This window comes from Rattus norvegicus, chromosome 10 (genome assembly GCF_021556685.1).
Source record: "Rattus norvegicus strain SHRSP/BbbUtx chromosome 10, alternate assembly SHRSP_T2T, whole genome shotgun sequence".
Lineage (NCBI taxonomy): Eukaryota > Metazoa > Chordata > Mammalia > Rodentia > Muridae > Rattus > Rattus norvegicus.
In genome coordinates, this window is record NC_141543.1 from 109,336,850 (window position 1) to 109,354,446 (window position 17,597).

The window sequence follows — 17,597 nt, forward strand, 5'->3', positions numbered from 1 at the left end:
TCAGACTGCAAAACCCATTTAATCGGAATTTTAAAAGGGGGTGTACATCTTTGTTCCAGCACTTTGAAGCAGGTAGATCTCTGAGTTCAAGGCCAGCCTGGTCTACAGAGTGTGTGCCAGGACACCCACGGCTATGTAGATTCACCCTGCGGGGGGGGGGGGGGGGGGAGCATCCCATAGCCTTGTTCCATGCCAACTCGAGTTTGTGGAAAGTCACTCTACTGTCAGGTCCTATGGGGATCGCAGGTCCAAGTCTCTACCCACAGGGTCATGGTGACTTGGGGTACAGGGTTCCTTCCTGTACCCTCAATCCTCAGGAGCTGCAGGTGGTATGGTAGCTTCCTGGGTTCTGCCAGGCCTGCCAGAAACACGAATAGTGGGTCAGTGGCTGGTCTAAGGCCCAGAGAATTCAAGTCCGGCCCCACATACAGCAGTGAAGGCAAGGCCGGCATGGGGGTGTGAAGAACCACCAGGATTATGGTCCTGGGACTTGCTGGGAAAGCAGCTGAACCACGTGAACTGGCCACTGTGTAGGCCAAAACAGGAGTATCGGCAGCCTTGTGGGGATCGGTTTGCACTAACAGCCCCCTCAGTGGAGGCCTATCATCCATACAGGATCTCAAGGAGCACAGCACACATGCCAGCTGTGAGGACCAGATGGGCCCAAGACCACCACGAACCCCCACACACAACCTTGCTAAGGAAAATGCCAGTCTCTACAAGGCACAAGAGCAGGGCTGGGTGTCTGACCTTGGGCTCCCCTGAAAGGTAGCCCAAGGCCCAGGATGACAAGATGATCTGAGATGCCTTCAGTGCGGGGCATCAGCCTTAGAGTGAGGAGCCCTCTGGTTGCAGCTGAAGACCTGCAAACATGGCCTGAGGGAACAAACCTCAGCTTGCTGGAGGGCGGGGGCCTCAGCAAGTGTGCACGGTAATGGGGGGGGGACCTCAGCAGATGTGCACGGGGGGGGGGAACCTCAGCAGATGTGCACGGGGGGGGGGAACCTCAGCAGATGTGCACTGTTAACGGGGGGGGGGGGGAACCTCAGCAGGTGTGCACTGTAACAGGGTGTCTGTGCCCCACTCAGCAGGGAGAAGAAAGTCTGTTTTCAGGGTCACTGTAAAACTAGTCTGTGAGAATGGAGAGATGGCATTTGCTCTTCCAGCAAACCCAGGTTCAATTCACAGCACCCACATAGCTTAATTCCAGTTCCGGGGGATCTGATGCTCACAGACCTCCACAGGCGTAAATGCAAGCAAAGCACTACCCATACACATAAATTATTTTCTCTTTGCCTTTAAAAAGACAGTTTCTCTGTATAACCACCCTAGCTGTCCTGGAACTCACTCATAGATCAGGCCGGCCTCAAATTCACAGAGATCCAGCCTAATATTTAATGTTTAAATGAAGATAAAGCTGGCCTGCCTCAGTGGTGCCTGAATGTGGCTCTTCATCCCCACGGGTGTCTGATTACACAAGCCCTGCATCTCAGCAGCCACCACCCCAGCTTTGAGGTAGCAGGGACACTGAAGGCACTCCAGGAGCTGACTCCTAGAACCCAGAGATGCCTCACCAGGGGATGCCACTGAAGCCAGTGCCCCCTTCCATGTACCATCTTTCTCCCCCAACCCGTTCACACAGGTCCTCTGGCATCACCTGCTCATTCCCTCCTCCTCGTAAACAGAGTGAAGCTTGTTGATCAGGAAGATCTTGTCCTCCCCCTCCTAGAATGGCCAGAACACAAGCATGAGAAACGTCCAGCCCTCCACCACAGAGTTGGAGCTCACGCGGGAAGCACAGCATCACAAGAAGCAGACGGTCCAAGAGGGGGCTGGGCACAGCGACTCACACCTCTCCCAGCGCAGCAGGCAGAGGCAGGCACCCTCTGTGAGGGGGGCCCATCTCCACAGCAAACTCTAGGCTAGCTAAGGATACCTAGTAAGACTATGTCTCAAAAATGAAAAAGGTAAAAGAGAAAGAGAAACACTGAAGTGAGCATATGTGTGAGTAATCAAGGTAAAAATGGGAGTTTCACTGTGAAAGCCTAGGAGCCAGCCCACTGCGATTTCAAACTGGCCCTGCCTCTGCCCTAGACAAGCCCATCCCTCTTCTATTACACCCTCTCTCAAGAGACGGTCTCCTGGGGGTTGGGGATTTAGCTCAGTGGTAGAGCGCTTACCTAGGAAGCGCAAGGCCCTGGGTTCGGTCCCCAGCTCCGAAAAAAAAGAACAAAAAAAAAAAAAAAAAAAAAGAGACAGTCTCCTGAAGCCCAGGCTGGTCTCATTATGTAACTGAATGACCCTGAACCAGAGCTCAAAATTGCTTCTGAGAGCCTGTGTATGTACACAGCCCCAGAGATACCTAGCACCTCACAGTAACGTATGCCCACACTTTCCTACACCTAAAGCAGACAACAGGTTCCTTGCCCACTCCATCCCAAGGCCTGGCTGCTTCATGTTTGCTCTCTGCTTAACCCCAGTCACACACAAGTGTCTCACACTAATCCCAGGACTCAAGCAGCTGAGACAGGAGGATCACTCTGAGATTAAGGTCAGCCTGAGCTACAAAGTAAGACCCTGTCTCAAAAACAAAAGCCAAGGCTGTCAGATGGACCCCCAGAACCCACAAAGAAGTGGGAGAACCAACTCCGCACACCATCACTAAATTAAAAAATTGAAAATAGGGCTGGAGAGATGGATCAGCAGTTAAGAGCACTGACTGCTCTTCCAGAGGTCCTGAGTTCAATTCCCAGCAACCACATGGTGGCTCACAACCATCTGTAATGAGATCTGATGCCTTCTTCTGGTGTGTCTGAAGACAGCCACAGTGTACTATATATATAATAAATCTTTTTTTAACTTGAAAATAAAAACTTTTAAAATTAAAAAAAAAAGTAGGGGTTGGGGATTTAGCTCAGTGGTAGAGCGCTTGCCTAGCAAGCACAAGGCCCTAGGTTCGGTCCCCAGCTCCGAAAAAAAGAAAAAGGAAAAAAAAAAAAAGTGTTGGAAATGTAGCTCGGCTGACAGAGTGGCACACAGGAAGCCCTGGGGGGGGGGGGGGGTTGACACCCAGCACTACAGAAAGAAGATGTGGATGATAAACCAGACACAACTGCCTAGGCTACAGAGTAAAACTCCTCTCCAAAAACAGCAAACACAGGTGTGCTAAGGGGAACCCTAAGAGCCCAGTGCACAGGCTGCTGCCACTCACATTCCGGATCTGTTCCTTGAGCAGGCAGATGACCTTCCTTTGTCCTTTCACCACCTGGATGTTGAGGTAGATGACAGCCCTGAGGAGATGGGGGCTCAGGCTGGAGGCTGATGACAGAGCCAGGACAACACAGGACACTAGCTCAGGCCAGCCTCTCACTGCCACCCCCACCTTAGAACTCACAGCAGCAGGGCTGACACCAGGAAAAGGAAGAAAGTATTCTCCACAAGGAAGTGATGCAGCCAGGGGAGCCAGGAGGCCCCAGAACCTGCGTGCTCCAGGCGACGCACCCAGACCGTGCCAGCCTCATACATTGTGTTCAGAGTCCGGAAGGGGCCACAAGTGCTTGAGGGCCTCACCCTGGAGAAGAGGGAGACCAGGCCCTGAGTCCCACTCCCAGCTAGGACAAAACATTGCCTGTGTCACCCCAAGCCAAAGAACAGTCCTCCACTCACTGCCAGACAGCGTAGCAGAGGAAAACGGCTGCACCCAGAAAGGACGGGAAGCAGAGCAGGGTGAGGAAGACGGTGGTCATGTGTGAAGCCAGCCAGGGTCGTCCAGGTGCCTGGCAGTTGGCTATCAGGCTTGTCTGGGGACAAAGGCTAGGATTTGCATTCCGCTAATGCACCATGCCCTGCCCTCGAAACTCCATCCCCCAACCCTGGTTACCCGCCCAACAAAGCTTAGCATCCCTGTGAGCATTTCTAGACTCACTTAGCTGGGGGGGGAGGGGGGGGCAGGGGGACCCACCCTGAATGCTGGGAGCACCACCCCAACAGCAAGCTAAGGACCAGCATTCATCTCGGCTTTCCGACCGAGGACGCCGTGTGACCAGCCGCCTCATGCTCCTACTGTCGTGCCTTCATCCTCAGGGACTGTACCCTCCCAATGAGCCAAAATAAACCCCCTTTCCCTTAAGCTCTATATGTCAGGGACTTGGTCACAGTGACAGTAAATACAGCACAAAGAGGAAGGCAAACGCTGACCTGGAGCCAGGCCCCAAGACAGAACTGAAGATGAAACAGAGACCCTGCCCCCCTCTCACCCCAGGCAGTGAGAAGCAGCAAACCTGGGCAAAAGGGGCCTTCACAGCTACATGCACTGACTGAGCAGCACCATCTGGATCTCAGCTTCCCACAAGGCAGTGGCCTGGTGAGAACATCACCCAATGCAGGCAGCTGAGGAGGACCAGCAAGGGACCCAGAGCCACACAGCAACTGGGAAGAAACCCAGAGCCGCTCCCAAGAGACATGGGAACCAGCAGATATCTCTCCAGCAGATGCCTCAGACAGATGTCAGGGAGGGCAGCCCAGTGCCACAGGTCCACTCTGCTACCAAATTAGCACCTCTTTTTTTTTTTTTTTTTTGGTGGGGTGGGGGGTGGGTATCTCACTATGTAGCCCCAATTACCCTAGGACTACTTATGTAGATCAGGCTGGCCTTGAACTCAGCAAACGCCTGCCTCAGCCACCTGATTGCTGGAATCAGAAGTGCCTGCCACCACACCCAGCCCATGTTACTACCTTCTTGATGTAGAAAAGCAGGAGCAGCCTGAGAATCTGCACTGCAGGCAGGAGCGGTGAGAACAGGACGCCCAGCCTAGGGAGAGCATCAGGCAGGGCCAGTGAGCATCCTCCCAACCCTGCCCAAAGAGCCACCCACCCTCTACCCTCTACCCACTGCCCACCCAGAACCAAAGGAAGGCTGCCGTGGCCCAGGGAAGGAAGGCACTGGCTGATGGCCAGCGGGAAGCAAGTGGGAGACCCTCACCAGGTCAGTGTCTGTCCATAAATCAGGTCCAGAACATTCCTGGCAATGTCAAACTCGGGCTTCTGCCCCGTCTTGAGCTTCTTCTCTGAGATGAGCCTGGACAGAGGAGCCCCTGAGAGATGAGCATGGGAGACTCTCATCCCCAGAGCACCAGGCAGAGCCACTTAGCACCCAACAAATGTCAGGAAAGACACCCAGGACCTGAGGGTTGTCACTGCAGAAGCCTGTCTGAGCCTCTCCCCAAAGCGAAATACCAATCTCAACACACAGCATTAAGAATTGCACTGCAGAAACGCAAGGCCCTGGGTTCGGTCCCCAGCTCCGAAAAAAAGAACCAAAAAAAAAAAAAAAAAAAAAAAAAAAAAAAAAAGAATTGCATTGCAGGGCTGGAGAGATGGCTCAGCGTTTAAGAGCACTGAATGGGGCTGGAGAGATGGCTCAGTGGTTAAGAGCACCCGACTGCTCTTCCAGAGGTCATGAGTTCAATTCCCAGCAACCACATGGTGGCTCACAACCATCTGTAAAGAGATCCGATGCCCTCTTCTGGTGTATCTGAAGACAGCTACAGTGTACTTATATATAATAAATAAATAAATAAATCTTTAATTCTCCTTCTCTTCCTCCTCCTCCTTCATCTTCTTTAAAAAAAAAAAAAAAAAAAAAGAGCACTGAATGCTCTTCCAGAGGTCCTGAGTTCGGTCCCCAGCACCCACATAGTGGCTCACAACCATCTATAATGGGATCTGATGCCCTCTTCTCGTGTGTCTGAATAAAAATTAATTTTTAAAAGAATTTTTTTTTTTTGAGCTGGGGACCGAACCCAGGGCCTTGTGCTTGCTAGGCAAGCGCTCTACCTACCACTGAGCTAAATCCCCAACCCCAGATTTTTTTTTTTTTTTTTTTGGGTTCTTTTTTTTCCCGGAGCTGGGGACCGAACCCAGGGCCTTGCGCTTCCTAGGCAAGCGCTCTACCACTGAGCTAAATCCCCAACCCCCAGAAATTTTTAAAAAAGGAAAAAACAGTTGTGCTGCTTGGGGCTAGAGAAATGGCTCACGGATTGAGAGCACTGACTGCTCTTCCAGAGGAACTGGGTCCAATTCCCAGCACCCACATGGCAGTTCACAACTGTCTACAACTTCAAGATCTGACACTCCCTCACAGTCATCCATGCAGGCAAAATGCCAGTGCATATAAAATAAAAATAAGTGTTTTTTTGAGCTGCACTGCTCTAAAACCAAACAAACAAAGCAGGTGGGGGGCTGGAGTGGGCTCAGTGGTTAAAAGCTCCTGCTATTCTTCCAAAGGACCTGAATTCAGTTCCCAGCACCCACACCAGGTAGCTCAAGACTGCCTGTAGCAGCAGCTGTGACTGGGGAGAGATTTCTGACTCCCTCTCAATGCCTCTGCCACCACGCCACCCCACCCCACCCCACCCCCACAGACAGACAGACACACACACACACACACACACACACACACACACACACACGGCAAGTACACAAATGAGAAAATAAAAACAGAATGGTAAGGTGGTACATGTCTGAAACAACGGCACTCAGGAAGCTGAGACAGGAGGATTCCAAGAATAAGGCAGGCCAGAACTACACAGTGAGCTCCAGGGCAGCCAGGACTCAGAAAAGACAAAGCACTCAGAAGGCCAAGGCCAGCCTGTACTATAGGGTGACACCATGTATCTTGTATCAAGAAACCAACAGGTGCCAGGCATGGCGGCTCATGCCTTTAATCTCAGCACTAGGGAGGCAAAGGCAGGCAGATCAGTGAGTTCAAGGCCAGTTTGGTCTGCGTGGGGAGTTCCAGACCAGCTGGGACTACATCAAGACCCTGTCTCAAAACAAGACAAAAAACAAGGACTTCTGGGTCGGGTGGCATAGGTGTGCACTCTCAGCCCCTCAGAAGGAGGAAGTAGGAGGAAGTTTGAGGTAAGGCTGGACGACTATCAAGATTTACCTCAATGGGAAGAAAAGGGGCAGGTCCTGGTAAGATGGCTCAGTAGATAAATGTACCCAACCTAATGAGTTCAATCCCCAGGATCCGCTGATCCGCTATTAGGAGAAAACTGACCTACACACACACACAAACACACACACACACACACACACACACACACATACACACACACATGCTCGAGTGCACACATACTACACAATTTTTAAAAAAAAGTCAAAGAAGAGTTTAAAGCCAGGTGTGATGCACACACCTTTAATCCCTGCACTTGGGAGGCAGAGGCATGTGGATCTCTGAGTTCAAGGCCAGCCTGGTGCACAGAGTAAGTTCAGGACAGCCAGGGCTATACATGAAAAAGCCCTGTCTCGGGGTTGGGGATTTAGCTCAGTGGTAGAGCGCTTGCCTAGGAAGCGCAAGGCCCTGGGTTCGGTCCCCAGCTCCAAAAAAAAAAAAAGAACCGAAAAAGCCCTGTCTCGAAAGACCAAAAAGAAAAAGGGTTAGGGTTGAAAAAAAAAGTCTTACTTTTCAACTATCATTAAGTCCAGAAGGACTTATCATTAAGTGCAGAAGGAGTTAAAGGTTGATCAAAAAACTAGAAACTATGCCCCGCCCCCAGTACATTTGAAAGACGATGACTCCTCTCTCTTCCTCTGTCTCTGAGCAACACTGAAACCCCACTTTCCTTTCCCTCTGAAACTACCCCACATCCTGCCTCCCACCATCCTCCTTGTCTAAGAACCTCTCACAGGCTGGTGCCCGGAGCCCAGAGGACAGGGTGGGAAGGCCTCCATCCTCACCTCCACACTAACTCGCCGAAAAGGGAGTCCAAGAGCACGAAGATGAAATCCACCACCATGAAGCGGTACAGTTCCTGGCCCACGAAGTCCTCCCAGCACTGGTCCTGCAGGGCGGCCACCCTGCGGCCCAGCCAATGATAGCAGAGCACTCCCAGGACAGCCATCTTCAGGATTAGGTTCCTGGACAGGTGGGGGTTTTGGAGGCTAAGGGGGAGGCCAGGCAAGAGAGAGCCCTATCCAGCAGCCCGAGCTCCCAGCCACACACCTGCAGATGGCCATGTATACCTCCAACACAGGGGAGTCATGTCGCTCCAGAGCGGCCAGACCACGGAACAGGTAGGAGGCAACCAGGTTAAGGACACTGACGACCAGCGGCAGGGCCAACATCTCCAACCCCTGGCCACCAGAAGCAGGTCTCTGTGAGAACAGAGAGGGTTCTGTTAGAAAAGGTTCACTACCTTCAGGCACATGCCATCGTGTGGGGAGCAGAGACTACAGAAAGGGTCTGGCTGGAAAACGGGGTGTACTGGCTGGTTTTGTGTGTCAACTTGACACAAGCTGGAGTTATCATAGAGAAAGGAGCCTCCCTTGAGGAAATGCCATTGTGGGTGGTCTTGGGTTCTATAAGAGAGCAGGCTGATCAAGCCAGGGGAAGCAAGCCAGTAAGTAACATCCCTCCATGGCCTCTGCATCAGCTCCTGCTTCCTGACCTGCTTGAGTTCCAGTCCTGACTTCGGTGATGAACAGCAGTGTGGAAGTGTGAGCTGAATAAACCCTTTCCTCCCCGACTTGCTTCTTGGTCATGATATTTGTGCAGGAATAGAAACCCTGACTAAAACAGAGGCAACAAGGCAGGTAGCAACGCCCTCTCCTAAGTGAGACATACAACATGCTCCAGGCCTCGGTTCCAACCACAAAGGAAGCAGGGGAGGGCATGAGAACCACGGAGGGTGACCCAGGCCTGATGGGGTTATGGGATCTAAGACACTGGGTGTTTTGTCCCTTGCCTTACCTGAATCATTGTCTCTGAGAAGGTAAGGACAGCCACTGTGCAGCCCACGGTGGAACCCAGACACAGCAGCCACCCCAGACCTAGGACAACAACCTGCCTCAGTTGCCCACACACACTCCGAGGGCGCTTTCGCAGTTGCCATTCGGCCAGCAGCTCCTGCAGGTGATAGTGTGTCTGTCACCAGACAGCCTGACACACAAGCAGGCTGCCCAGCCCCTCCCTTCGCTAAACTGGCTCAGGCCACACATCTAGGACACAGGGAGTACAGGATGGTCACCACCTTGAGGCCTGTCTCTCTTCCCCCCTTCACTAGAGTTGTCTCCAGGAAACCCCAGTGCCTGACCTGTGGCCTTTGCCCCATTCCATGGGCATGGGCAGCCCCTAGCCAACCAAGCCCCTTGCAGGGTGGACACCAGTCCCCAAGAGGAACTGTCACAAAACCCCAGAGGGGCAGAGAATTCCCACCAGGCCCAGCAGGCCCTGGGACCTTGGACAGATGATTTGACCTCTGTGCCTCCATGTTCCCTGCAGTCCTTAGCCCCTGGCTACTACAGTTACTAGCGACTATAGAGGGAGCTGTTCACAGCTGACAGGTTCAGGGTAGGAAGATAAAATCCCACGCAGAAAGGTGACCCTGGGTCCTTTCTGAACCCCACTCCTCCTCCTCCTCCTGGCCCAAGCAAACCCATTGGAGCAGCTTCTGTAACTCCGGCTCCTTCATGTCCCTGAAGCTCAGGACTAATGCCACAGAGGCAACCCAACTGAAGTAAGGTGTGGGAGCATCAGATCCCCCAGCCAGTATTAGGAAGAGAAGACCACAGCCTAGAACCTCAAGGCCAGGTCACAGCCATACACCACTTCACACAGACCAGCTATTTGATCCCAAGAGGCTAAGGTCTGCAGAAACTGGGCAACCATGTGTGGGACAGGTAGCTGCTTACCTTCAGCTGAGTGCGGATGCTGTCCTGCTGGACACGGGAAGCCCTCTTCTGTGTCACCTTGTAGTCCCAGGAGCAGAAGACGGTAAGAGCATGGATCCCCTTGGTACTGCCAACCCGGTAGCTTTCCCCAAAGGAGTGGGACATGCTAGAGAGCACAGAGATGAGCGGTGATGATGGGAAGGATGGGTGGACAGACAGGAAGATGGATGGATGGGTGGGTGGATGGATGGATGGATGGATGGATGAGTGTAGGGTGGGTGGGTGGATGGATGGATGGGTGGATGAATGGATGAGTGGGTGGGTGGGTGGATGGATGGATGATGGATGGACAGATGGACAAATGGATTGATGGATGGATAGATAAGATGGGTGGGTGGGGGCTGGAGAGATGGCTCAGTGGTTAAGAGCACCAACTGCTCTTTCTGAGGTCCTGAGTTCAAATCCCAGCACCCACATGGTGGCTCACAACCATCTATAATGAGATTCAATGCTCTCTTCTGGTGTGTCTGAAGACAGCTACAGTGTATTCATATATAATAAATAAATCTTAAAAAAAAAAGGATTTGAGGGCCGGAGAAATGGCTCAGCGGTTAAGAGCACTGACTGCTCTTCTAGAGGTGCTGAGTTCAATTCCCAGCAACCACATGGTGGCTCACAACCATCTGTAAAGAGTTCTGATGCCCTCTTCTGGTGTATCTGAAGACAGCTACAGTGTACTTATATATAATAAATAAAAAAATCTTTAAAAAAAGATGGGTGGGTGGATAGATGATGGATGGGTGAGTTGGTAGATGGACGGATGATGGATGGACTGATGGATGGATGGGTGGGTGGATGGACAGATGGATGGATGGATGGATGGATGGATGGATGGATGGATGGATGGGTGTTTGGGTGGATGGGTAGATGGGTGGGTGGATGGATGGGTGAGTTGGTGGATGGATGGATGGACTGACAGAAGAAAGCACAAGTAAGAGATACAGGGATATTTAGATGGGTAAGTGGGTGTACAGGTGAACAGGCATGTAGATGAATGGGATTGAGTGGATGAATAGATGTACCGCATAGAAGACTTAATCAGGATAAAGAGACGGATGGGTAAATGGGTGGGTGAGTAGATGGGTGGCTCAATAGGAACACATGGGATATGAGGGAACAAAATAGGAACATGGGTAGGCAGACATGAGGGGACAGATAAGGAGGAGGGTGGACAAAGAACAGGAAAGACAGACAGAAGGAGAACCCACGCTGAGAGGAAGGTGCGAGGGCACGTGGTTAAGGTATACCTGTATACCAGAACGATGCAGGTAATGAAGAAGGCAGCCCCCACTGTGAAGAGGTAGGCCAATGGCATGTTATAGGGCAGGCTGCCCAGCCTGGGACTGCACAGGCCACCTTCCCGAGCGGAGGCACATGACTGTCTCAGCGTGGTGTTACTGTAGTAGCCGTAGTACATAACGGTGTGTGTGAACCAGCCCTGTCAGGAGGCCAAGCACAATCAGACATGCTCCCTCCCTTCCCCTCACCAGGGGCCTCTCAACCTTTGTAAGACTGGGACCCTTTGATACAGCTCCTCGTGCTGCGGTGACCCCAACCGTAAGATTATTTTGTTGCTACTTCATAACTGTAATTTGGCTACTGTTATGAAATGTAATGTAAATATCTGATACGCAGGATACTTGGTATTAGGACTCCAAATGGGTTGTTGGGACCCACAGGTTGAGAACCACTGCCCCAGCCCATTCTTGGGCCTCCAGAAGGGAAAACCACCCCTAGGGACATCTAGGAACAGGCAAGAGCCTACCAGGAAAACTGGGACAAGACCAGAACAGGAAGCCAAGGCAAGAACTGAAGGCCTCACCCCGCCTGTGAGGAGTTCCAGACCAGAGAAGGTAGGCACGGGGCCGGCCGGGTCAGGAGGAAAGGCAGCTTGCACACCCACGAGGAAGGCCAGCAAAGGCAGCAACATCAGCGTGTTGAAGGCCAGCAAGGTCTTCAGGAAGAGGAAGTAGGAGAGGACGCTGGAGCCAAACTGGCCACCGATCTGCTTCAGAGCGTAGCGCCATGGCCTGGCAGCATACAGGCCTGAGAGCAGTGCCAGCCCCAGGCTGTGAAGGGCCTGTAGGAACAGACAAGGATAGCCCTGAGGGGCCGGGATGCCAGGACAGATTGCACACGGCCCCAGGGAAAGGTTGGAGTTAGAAGTCCATTGATGGAACAGCAACGGGGGGGTGGGGTGTCCTCAACCCCAGCCACCCACATCCACAGCAGATGACCTCACAGCGCAGAGCTCATACCAGCATACAGGTGTATCTGAGCCGACTACAGCAGGAGAAGGCCCCGCGGCGGCGGCCCTGCTGGTCCCTCCGCTTTACCTTTGGGCTCCAACTTTTCTCCCTGAGGACAGAGACAATACTTAGACCACAAATGCCTAAACTGCAAAGAGATGCTGTTGCACCCCCCACCCCTACCCTCCCCTAAACCCACCCCAACCCCCACCCTCCCCCATCCCCCACCCTGCTCAGGAAGGTCGGCTGAGGCCACAGAGCACTTACCGGAGCCAGCGTTTCTCCCCCAGACTCAAGGGCATGTTCCGGACCATGTGGTCCCTCTGGGCCACCGACAGACCCTGAAGCTCCTTCACTAACAGGCTCCGCTTCTCTGCCCAGAGGAAGAAGATCCCTCAGTGCCCAGCATCCCTCCTCTCGCATTCCAATGAGGGCCCTGGATGGCTTCCGGCCCAACACAACCCCCTAAGACCACCCAGATGGCTCCCCTCTGCTCTTTTTTTTTTTTTTTTTTTTTTTTTTTTTTTTTTACACTGTCTTTTTTTTTTTTTTTTTCCGGAGCTGGGGACCGAACCCAGGGCCTTGCGCTTCCTAGGCAAGCGTTCTACCACTGTGCTAAATCCCCAACCCCTTCCCCTCTGCTCTTATAACCAAAGTCCGACCCAGGCAACAGTCCAGACCATCCTCTGACAGCTCTCTCCTTCCATTTTCTTCTACCTCTCAAGCCCAGAAGCCCATTCTCCAGTCCACCAGATCCCAACATCCTTGAGGCCCAGGGGCCCCGTACTCCCCAGCAGTGATCTCCTCCTTGTAGAGTAGAGGGGATGGGGTAGGCTGCCACCCGCCCACACCGCACTTCTCAGGTACCCTGAGACTCAGCATAAAGACTTTCGGGGGCCAGCGGTGTTCTCCCCTATCTTAGAGGTCCCCAGCCTGTCAGGATCGACGCACAAAGCGACAAGGGAATCATGGCCGCTGTGATGTCAGTGTTGACAGACTTGACAGACTCTAGAGTCACCTGAAGATGGGTCTCTGAGCTTGCCTGGGAGGGGTTATGTTTATTATTTTAATCAGTGTGGGAAGACCCATCAAAAGACTGGACAGGGGGTCTTGCATGATATAAAGTGGCGAAGTGAGCTGAGTCCCAGCATTCGTTCATTCATTCATTCACCCTAACTGGACTCCTGCTTGAAGCCCCTGTCACCTTGATGACCTAGAAACACTAGGTTGGAGTCTGAGCATGAGTCACAGTGAACCCTGTGCTCTGTGTGTGCCTTTGGCAGGGCACGGCACCACAGCAACAGGAAGAGGAGTTCACCACACTTCCGGCCCCACAATATAGGGAGACGCAGCCCTCATCTTTATAACCACCCCGAGGAGGGAATTTTTCTTTTTTTTTTTTTTTTGCCCTTTTTTTTTTTTTTTTTTTTTTTGGTTCTTTTTTTTCGGAGCTGGGGACCGAACCCAGGGCCTTGCGCTTCCTAGGCAAGCGCTCTACCACTGAGCTAAATCCCCAACCCCGGAGGGAATTTTTCTAACTCCAACTTTACAGACAAATCATCTGGGGAGGCAGAAGGACCAGAGTTCAAAGCCAACCTGAGCAAGAGCCTGAAGACACAGACAGCAGCAGAGTGTTTGCTCTAACGCTCGCTTCACACCACAGAGAGGGAAGATGAGGGAGGGAAGGAGAAAGAAGCCAGGAGAGCCGGCCTTCAAGAAGGTGGAACATGCGGTTAAAGAGCACTGACTGCTCTTCCAGAGGTCCTGAGTTCAATTCCCAGCAAGCGCATGGTGGCTCACAACCATCTGTAATGGGATCTGATGCCCTCTTCTGGTGTGTCTGAAGACAGTGACAGTGTACTCACATACATAAAATAGATTAAAAAACAAAACAAGGGGCTGGAGAGATGGCTCAGCGGTTAAGAGCACCCGATTGCTCTTCCAGAGGTCATGAGTTCAATTCCCAGGAACCACATGGTGGCTCACAACCATCTGTAAAGAGATCTGATGCCCTCTTCTGGTGTGTCTGAAGACAGCTATAGTGTACTCATATATAATAAATAAATAAATCTTAAAAAAAAAAAAAAGAGGGGTTGGGGATTTGGCTCAGTGGTAGAGCGCTTGACTAGGAAGCGCAAGGTCCTGGGTTCGGTCCCCAGCCCCGGAAAAAAAAAAAAAGAAGAAAAAAAAAAGAAAAAAAAAAAAAAGAAGAAGAAGAAGGTGGGACATGACTGGGTTGGCAAAGTCCATAGAACCCACGTCCCTCCAACCCACTTGGCTCCCACCATCAGTAGCCAAGGGCTTGCCTCTGTTCCCAAGTCTCTTCACGTTGGCTTTGAACACAACCAGGTTTGTTCAGGCCTGTGGGCCTTAGCACCTGCCTCCTCCACTCCAGTCAGTTTCTCCAGGAAGCCTCCCAGGATATCTGGGCCGGGCTGCTCCCGGGCCTCTCCCCTGAGGTCTTTTCCAGTGCTTGTCTCTGAGCTTCAGGCTCCTGCTCACCCATTTGTCAGCTCATGCTGGAAGCCTCCACAGCGGTCAGTGATAGATTCGGTGGTGGTGGGTGGAGGTTTAAATACCTGCCCTGGAGAAGACCTTTGCAGCTCATCCAAAGGCAGTCCTCAGACAGAAACAGAAAGGGGCTCCCTGACCCTGTTGCTTTCGTTCCAGCTCCTGCCCGGCCAGCAGGCCGGGTTATTCAACTCACCATCCTCCTCCAGGATCGTGGGGTCCAGCTCCAGGTCATACAGCCGAAGGCTGGGCCGGGCAGAGCGCACCACATTCCCCAGCAAGGGCCGGCTGCTCCTGCGCCGAAGCCTCACCGTGCGGTTGTAGTACTGGGAAATGATGGCCCCCCGGCTGCGACCTTGGAAACCAGGTGGCAGGGTGTTAGAGAGGAGGAACAGGACAGCTTCGCATCCCACTGGCAAGTTCACATCCCTCAGCACCAGGCCTGCCTATCCCTCAGCTCTTCCCAGGGCTTGGGGAAATAACCCAAGAGCCTATTTTACCCCTATGGTCATGTTTAGAATCCAGCAAGGGTAGTGATGACCCAGGCATATGATGAACTTCAGGCTCCCACAGCAGTAAAGTCGAGCGAGAGCCCGGAAGAAGTGACCATAGGTTCACAGACCCCAGCTAGGGTGAAGGCTAGCACTGGGACAGAGGACCCCACTCACCAATGGTACGACTGGGCATGCTGGCCAAGATGCGGAGAGTGGCCGTGCTAAGGACAGGGGCGCCTTCAGGTCTAGGGAGGGTCTGGTCACCTCTGCCTAGGGATGACAAGATGCTGCAGTTCAGTTGTCCCACCCAGCCCACCCCACCCACTCCAATCCTGTAACGTGAGGGCATATATCCCCAGGTCCCGCCCACACCTGGTCAGAGGGCAAGCCTGGGCTCACCTGGACCCAGGGACAGTAACTCCAGCCCCTCCTCGGCCACCCGAAGACTCTGCTCTTGAATGAGCTGGTGGAAGGAGTCGTGGACTTCACTCTCTTCATAGGGGCTGGGCTCCAGGCTACTAGGGAGGAGGAGCATGCGTGGGAATCCGTGCTCGCGCCCCGCCCCCTCCCACTTGCCGGAGAAGGCTTCACACCCGACAGGGTAACTAACACAAAGACATCGAAGACCACCAGCCCCAGGGTACTTACTCTTCGTCCCCTCCTGTGGTCTCTGGAACATCGAAGGCTAAAGCCAGCGGCTTAGCCATGGCTGTGGTGTACACCCTGCAGACCTAGGGGAGCTCAGAGACTAGATGCAGCCAGTGGAATCCCATACGGTCCATCTGTTGAGACAAAACGAGCTTTCAATGCTTGGGGCCCATACATCAGGCACAGACACACACTGCAGGAACCCCCACCCGCCCCCCATCCACAGCTAAACACGCGGTTACATGAGTGGGCCCAAATAACATTCCCACAATGACGGGCCGTGGGGGAGGGAAGAAAACAGGAAGGAAGGGTGAGGCCGCGGCTCCCACTTTGGTTTCCTAGATGTCGCTAGTACCGGGAGAAAAAGGAAAGACCTGTGAACACTGACCGTTTCTGGTCTGTTCCCAGGCGAGGCCCTAGGAACATCCTTTTAGAGCAGGGGTTGGGAGGACTTCCCTGTGCCCGCCCTATGACCCCAAAGTGCTTTCTCTAGCAGGAAGTGCGGCCAGACAGCTGCAAAGCCCTTCCCCCAGCACCGGAGGCAGCTTCCACACACTGGACTCCTTGAAACCCACCCCCAACACTCGGGTCTGGGTGCTTCAAGGTCCTCGTGTCCTCGGGAGGCTGACTCCCTACATTCCCGACTCAGCGGAAGGCTGGAGGGAGAAGCTGGGCTGACACAAGCTCCCTTTTGTCCAGCTCTGTCACCGGGCACAGTTGCAACCAGAGCGTTGTTAGGGGCTCATTGTCCTCCTGGCCCAAGGCCCGAACGGAGAGCGCGGCGGAAAAAGCAGCCAATCACTTGACTCCTGCAGGATCGCCCCCTAGAAGGCAAGTCCCGCCGTGTCGGCCGCTCGTCCCAGCCTTCGCCTGCCTAGTGAACTCGCAGTTTTCTGAGCTCCCCCGACGGCCGAGAGTCCCCACACAACCGGGACTGCCGCCCGGCACGCCCCCGCCTGCGCTGCCCTGGAGCACAGCAGGGAGAGGCCGGCCTGGTGCCGGCCGGCGGCGGCACAGCCTGGTTGGAAAGCAGTCAGGAGAGGTAGCGCCCTCTTAGTTCCAGGGTTCCCTCCCTGGCCACAGAACTTCTCAAGCTCAAGGCCCCAGGCGGGCCCACACCTCTTCTCCATAGGAAGCTGGGGCTGCTTCCGAGGCTACGGGCCGGGCGGGGACTCCAGATCTGCCTGGGCTCCTGGTCTTCAGTCCTCCTGCGGCCCGCCAGGTGTGCGCTGTTCCGGGGTGCACCATCCTGCGCCCTGAGCCAGATTGGGAGAGGCCGGGCAGTTTCCAAAAACCCGCACCCAAGCAGTCAACCACCTGGCGGAAGCAACCGCCCCTACACCGGCGCTGCGACCCTGCACCCGGGTCCCGGCGCCCAGTTACTTGAAGGAGCCCTGCTTTCCCAAGTGACTCACCTGTGCGCGCACCCGCCGCGGGGAACCGCGAGTCTCAGCCCCACCAGCAGACAGTAATTAAGGGTACAGGGTAACCTTTGATGGTTTCCAGACTGGCAGCTGGAGGTAGCCTCACCACCCGCCCCTGTGGCAGTGGGCCCCGGAGGTCACGTGATTTGTTCTTGCCTGCCGGTAGGCCCCGCCCATCCAAAACGATGCCCTGTGGGAGCCAGCCTGGGACTCCACCCTAGCACTTCACCCTCAAGTCTGAGTAAAGTGGGCGTGTCCCAGCACTTGGATGTACACAACCCCTAGGTGGAGTCCCTAATTTTCTCTGAGTTTCTAAAGAGGGTCGGTATTTCCACGTCCCGGTGTCACTTACCAGTCCCTAGCCTTCCCACTCAGGATTGAGTAATCCCCTCCACCCAGCCTGGTTAACTGTTCCCTATCTGGGGCTGAGGAAAGGAGTTACTGCCTACTCCGCCCTGGGCGTGGTGTCTGTTTCTAAAGCTAGAGTTAAGCTGCTTCCGGTAGCCATTGCCCCAAATGCCATGCCAAGACCTTTG

General features: G+C 53.7%; 1 protein-coding gene and 1 long non-coding RNA gene across 51 annotated transcripts in view; one reads left to right on the plus strand and one right to left on the minus strand.

Moving 5' to 3' along the window:
• Tmc6 (transmembrane channel like 6) overlaps positions 1-17,597 on the minus strand; it is an 18,212-nt gene continuing 615 nt past the window's right edge. Inside the window, exons 1-21 of one of the 50 annotated variants that reach the window (XM_087574392.1) lie at positions 17,053-17,186; positions 16,757-16,893; positions 15,638-15,771; positions 15,389-15,504; positions 15,164-15,255; positions 14,692-14,850; positions 12,252-12,357; positions 11,994-12,093; positions 11,558-11,815; positions 10,983-11,173; positions 9,697-9,841; positions 8,756-8,911; positions 8,009-8,160; positions 7,744-7,923; positions 4,982-5,077; positions 4,735-4,810; positions 3,667-3,800; positions 3,395-3,571; positions 3,212-3,290; positions 1,658-1,725; positions 1-358 (exon numbers count right to left, since the gene is read on the minus strand). In XM_087574392.1, the coding sequence (XP_087430518.1) occupies positions 307-358; positions 1,658-1,725; positions 3,212-3,290; positions 3,395-3,571; positions 3,667-3,800; positions 4,735-4,810; positions 4,982-5,077; positions 7,744-7,923; positions 8,009-8,160; positions 8,756-8,911; positions 9,697-9,841; positions 10,983-11,173; positions 11,558-11,815; positions 11,994-12,093; positions 12,252-12,357; positions 14,692-14,850; positions 15,164-15,182 (2,148 nt within the window). In that variant the 5' untranslated portion in view covers positions 15,183-15,255; positions 15,389-15,504; positions 15,638-15,771; positions 16,757-16,893; positions 17,053-17,186 and the 3' untranslated portion in view covers positions 1-306. 50 annotated transcript variants of the gene reach the window in all.
• LOC148003198 (uncharacterized) lies at positions 13,431-15,737 on the plus strand. Its single transcript, XR_015632300.1, has 2 exons — positions 13,431-14,076; positions 14,193-15,737. It is a non-coding gene; the product is annotated as an uncharacterized LOC148003198 (long non-coding RNA).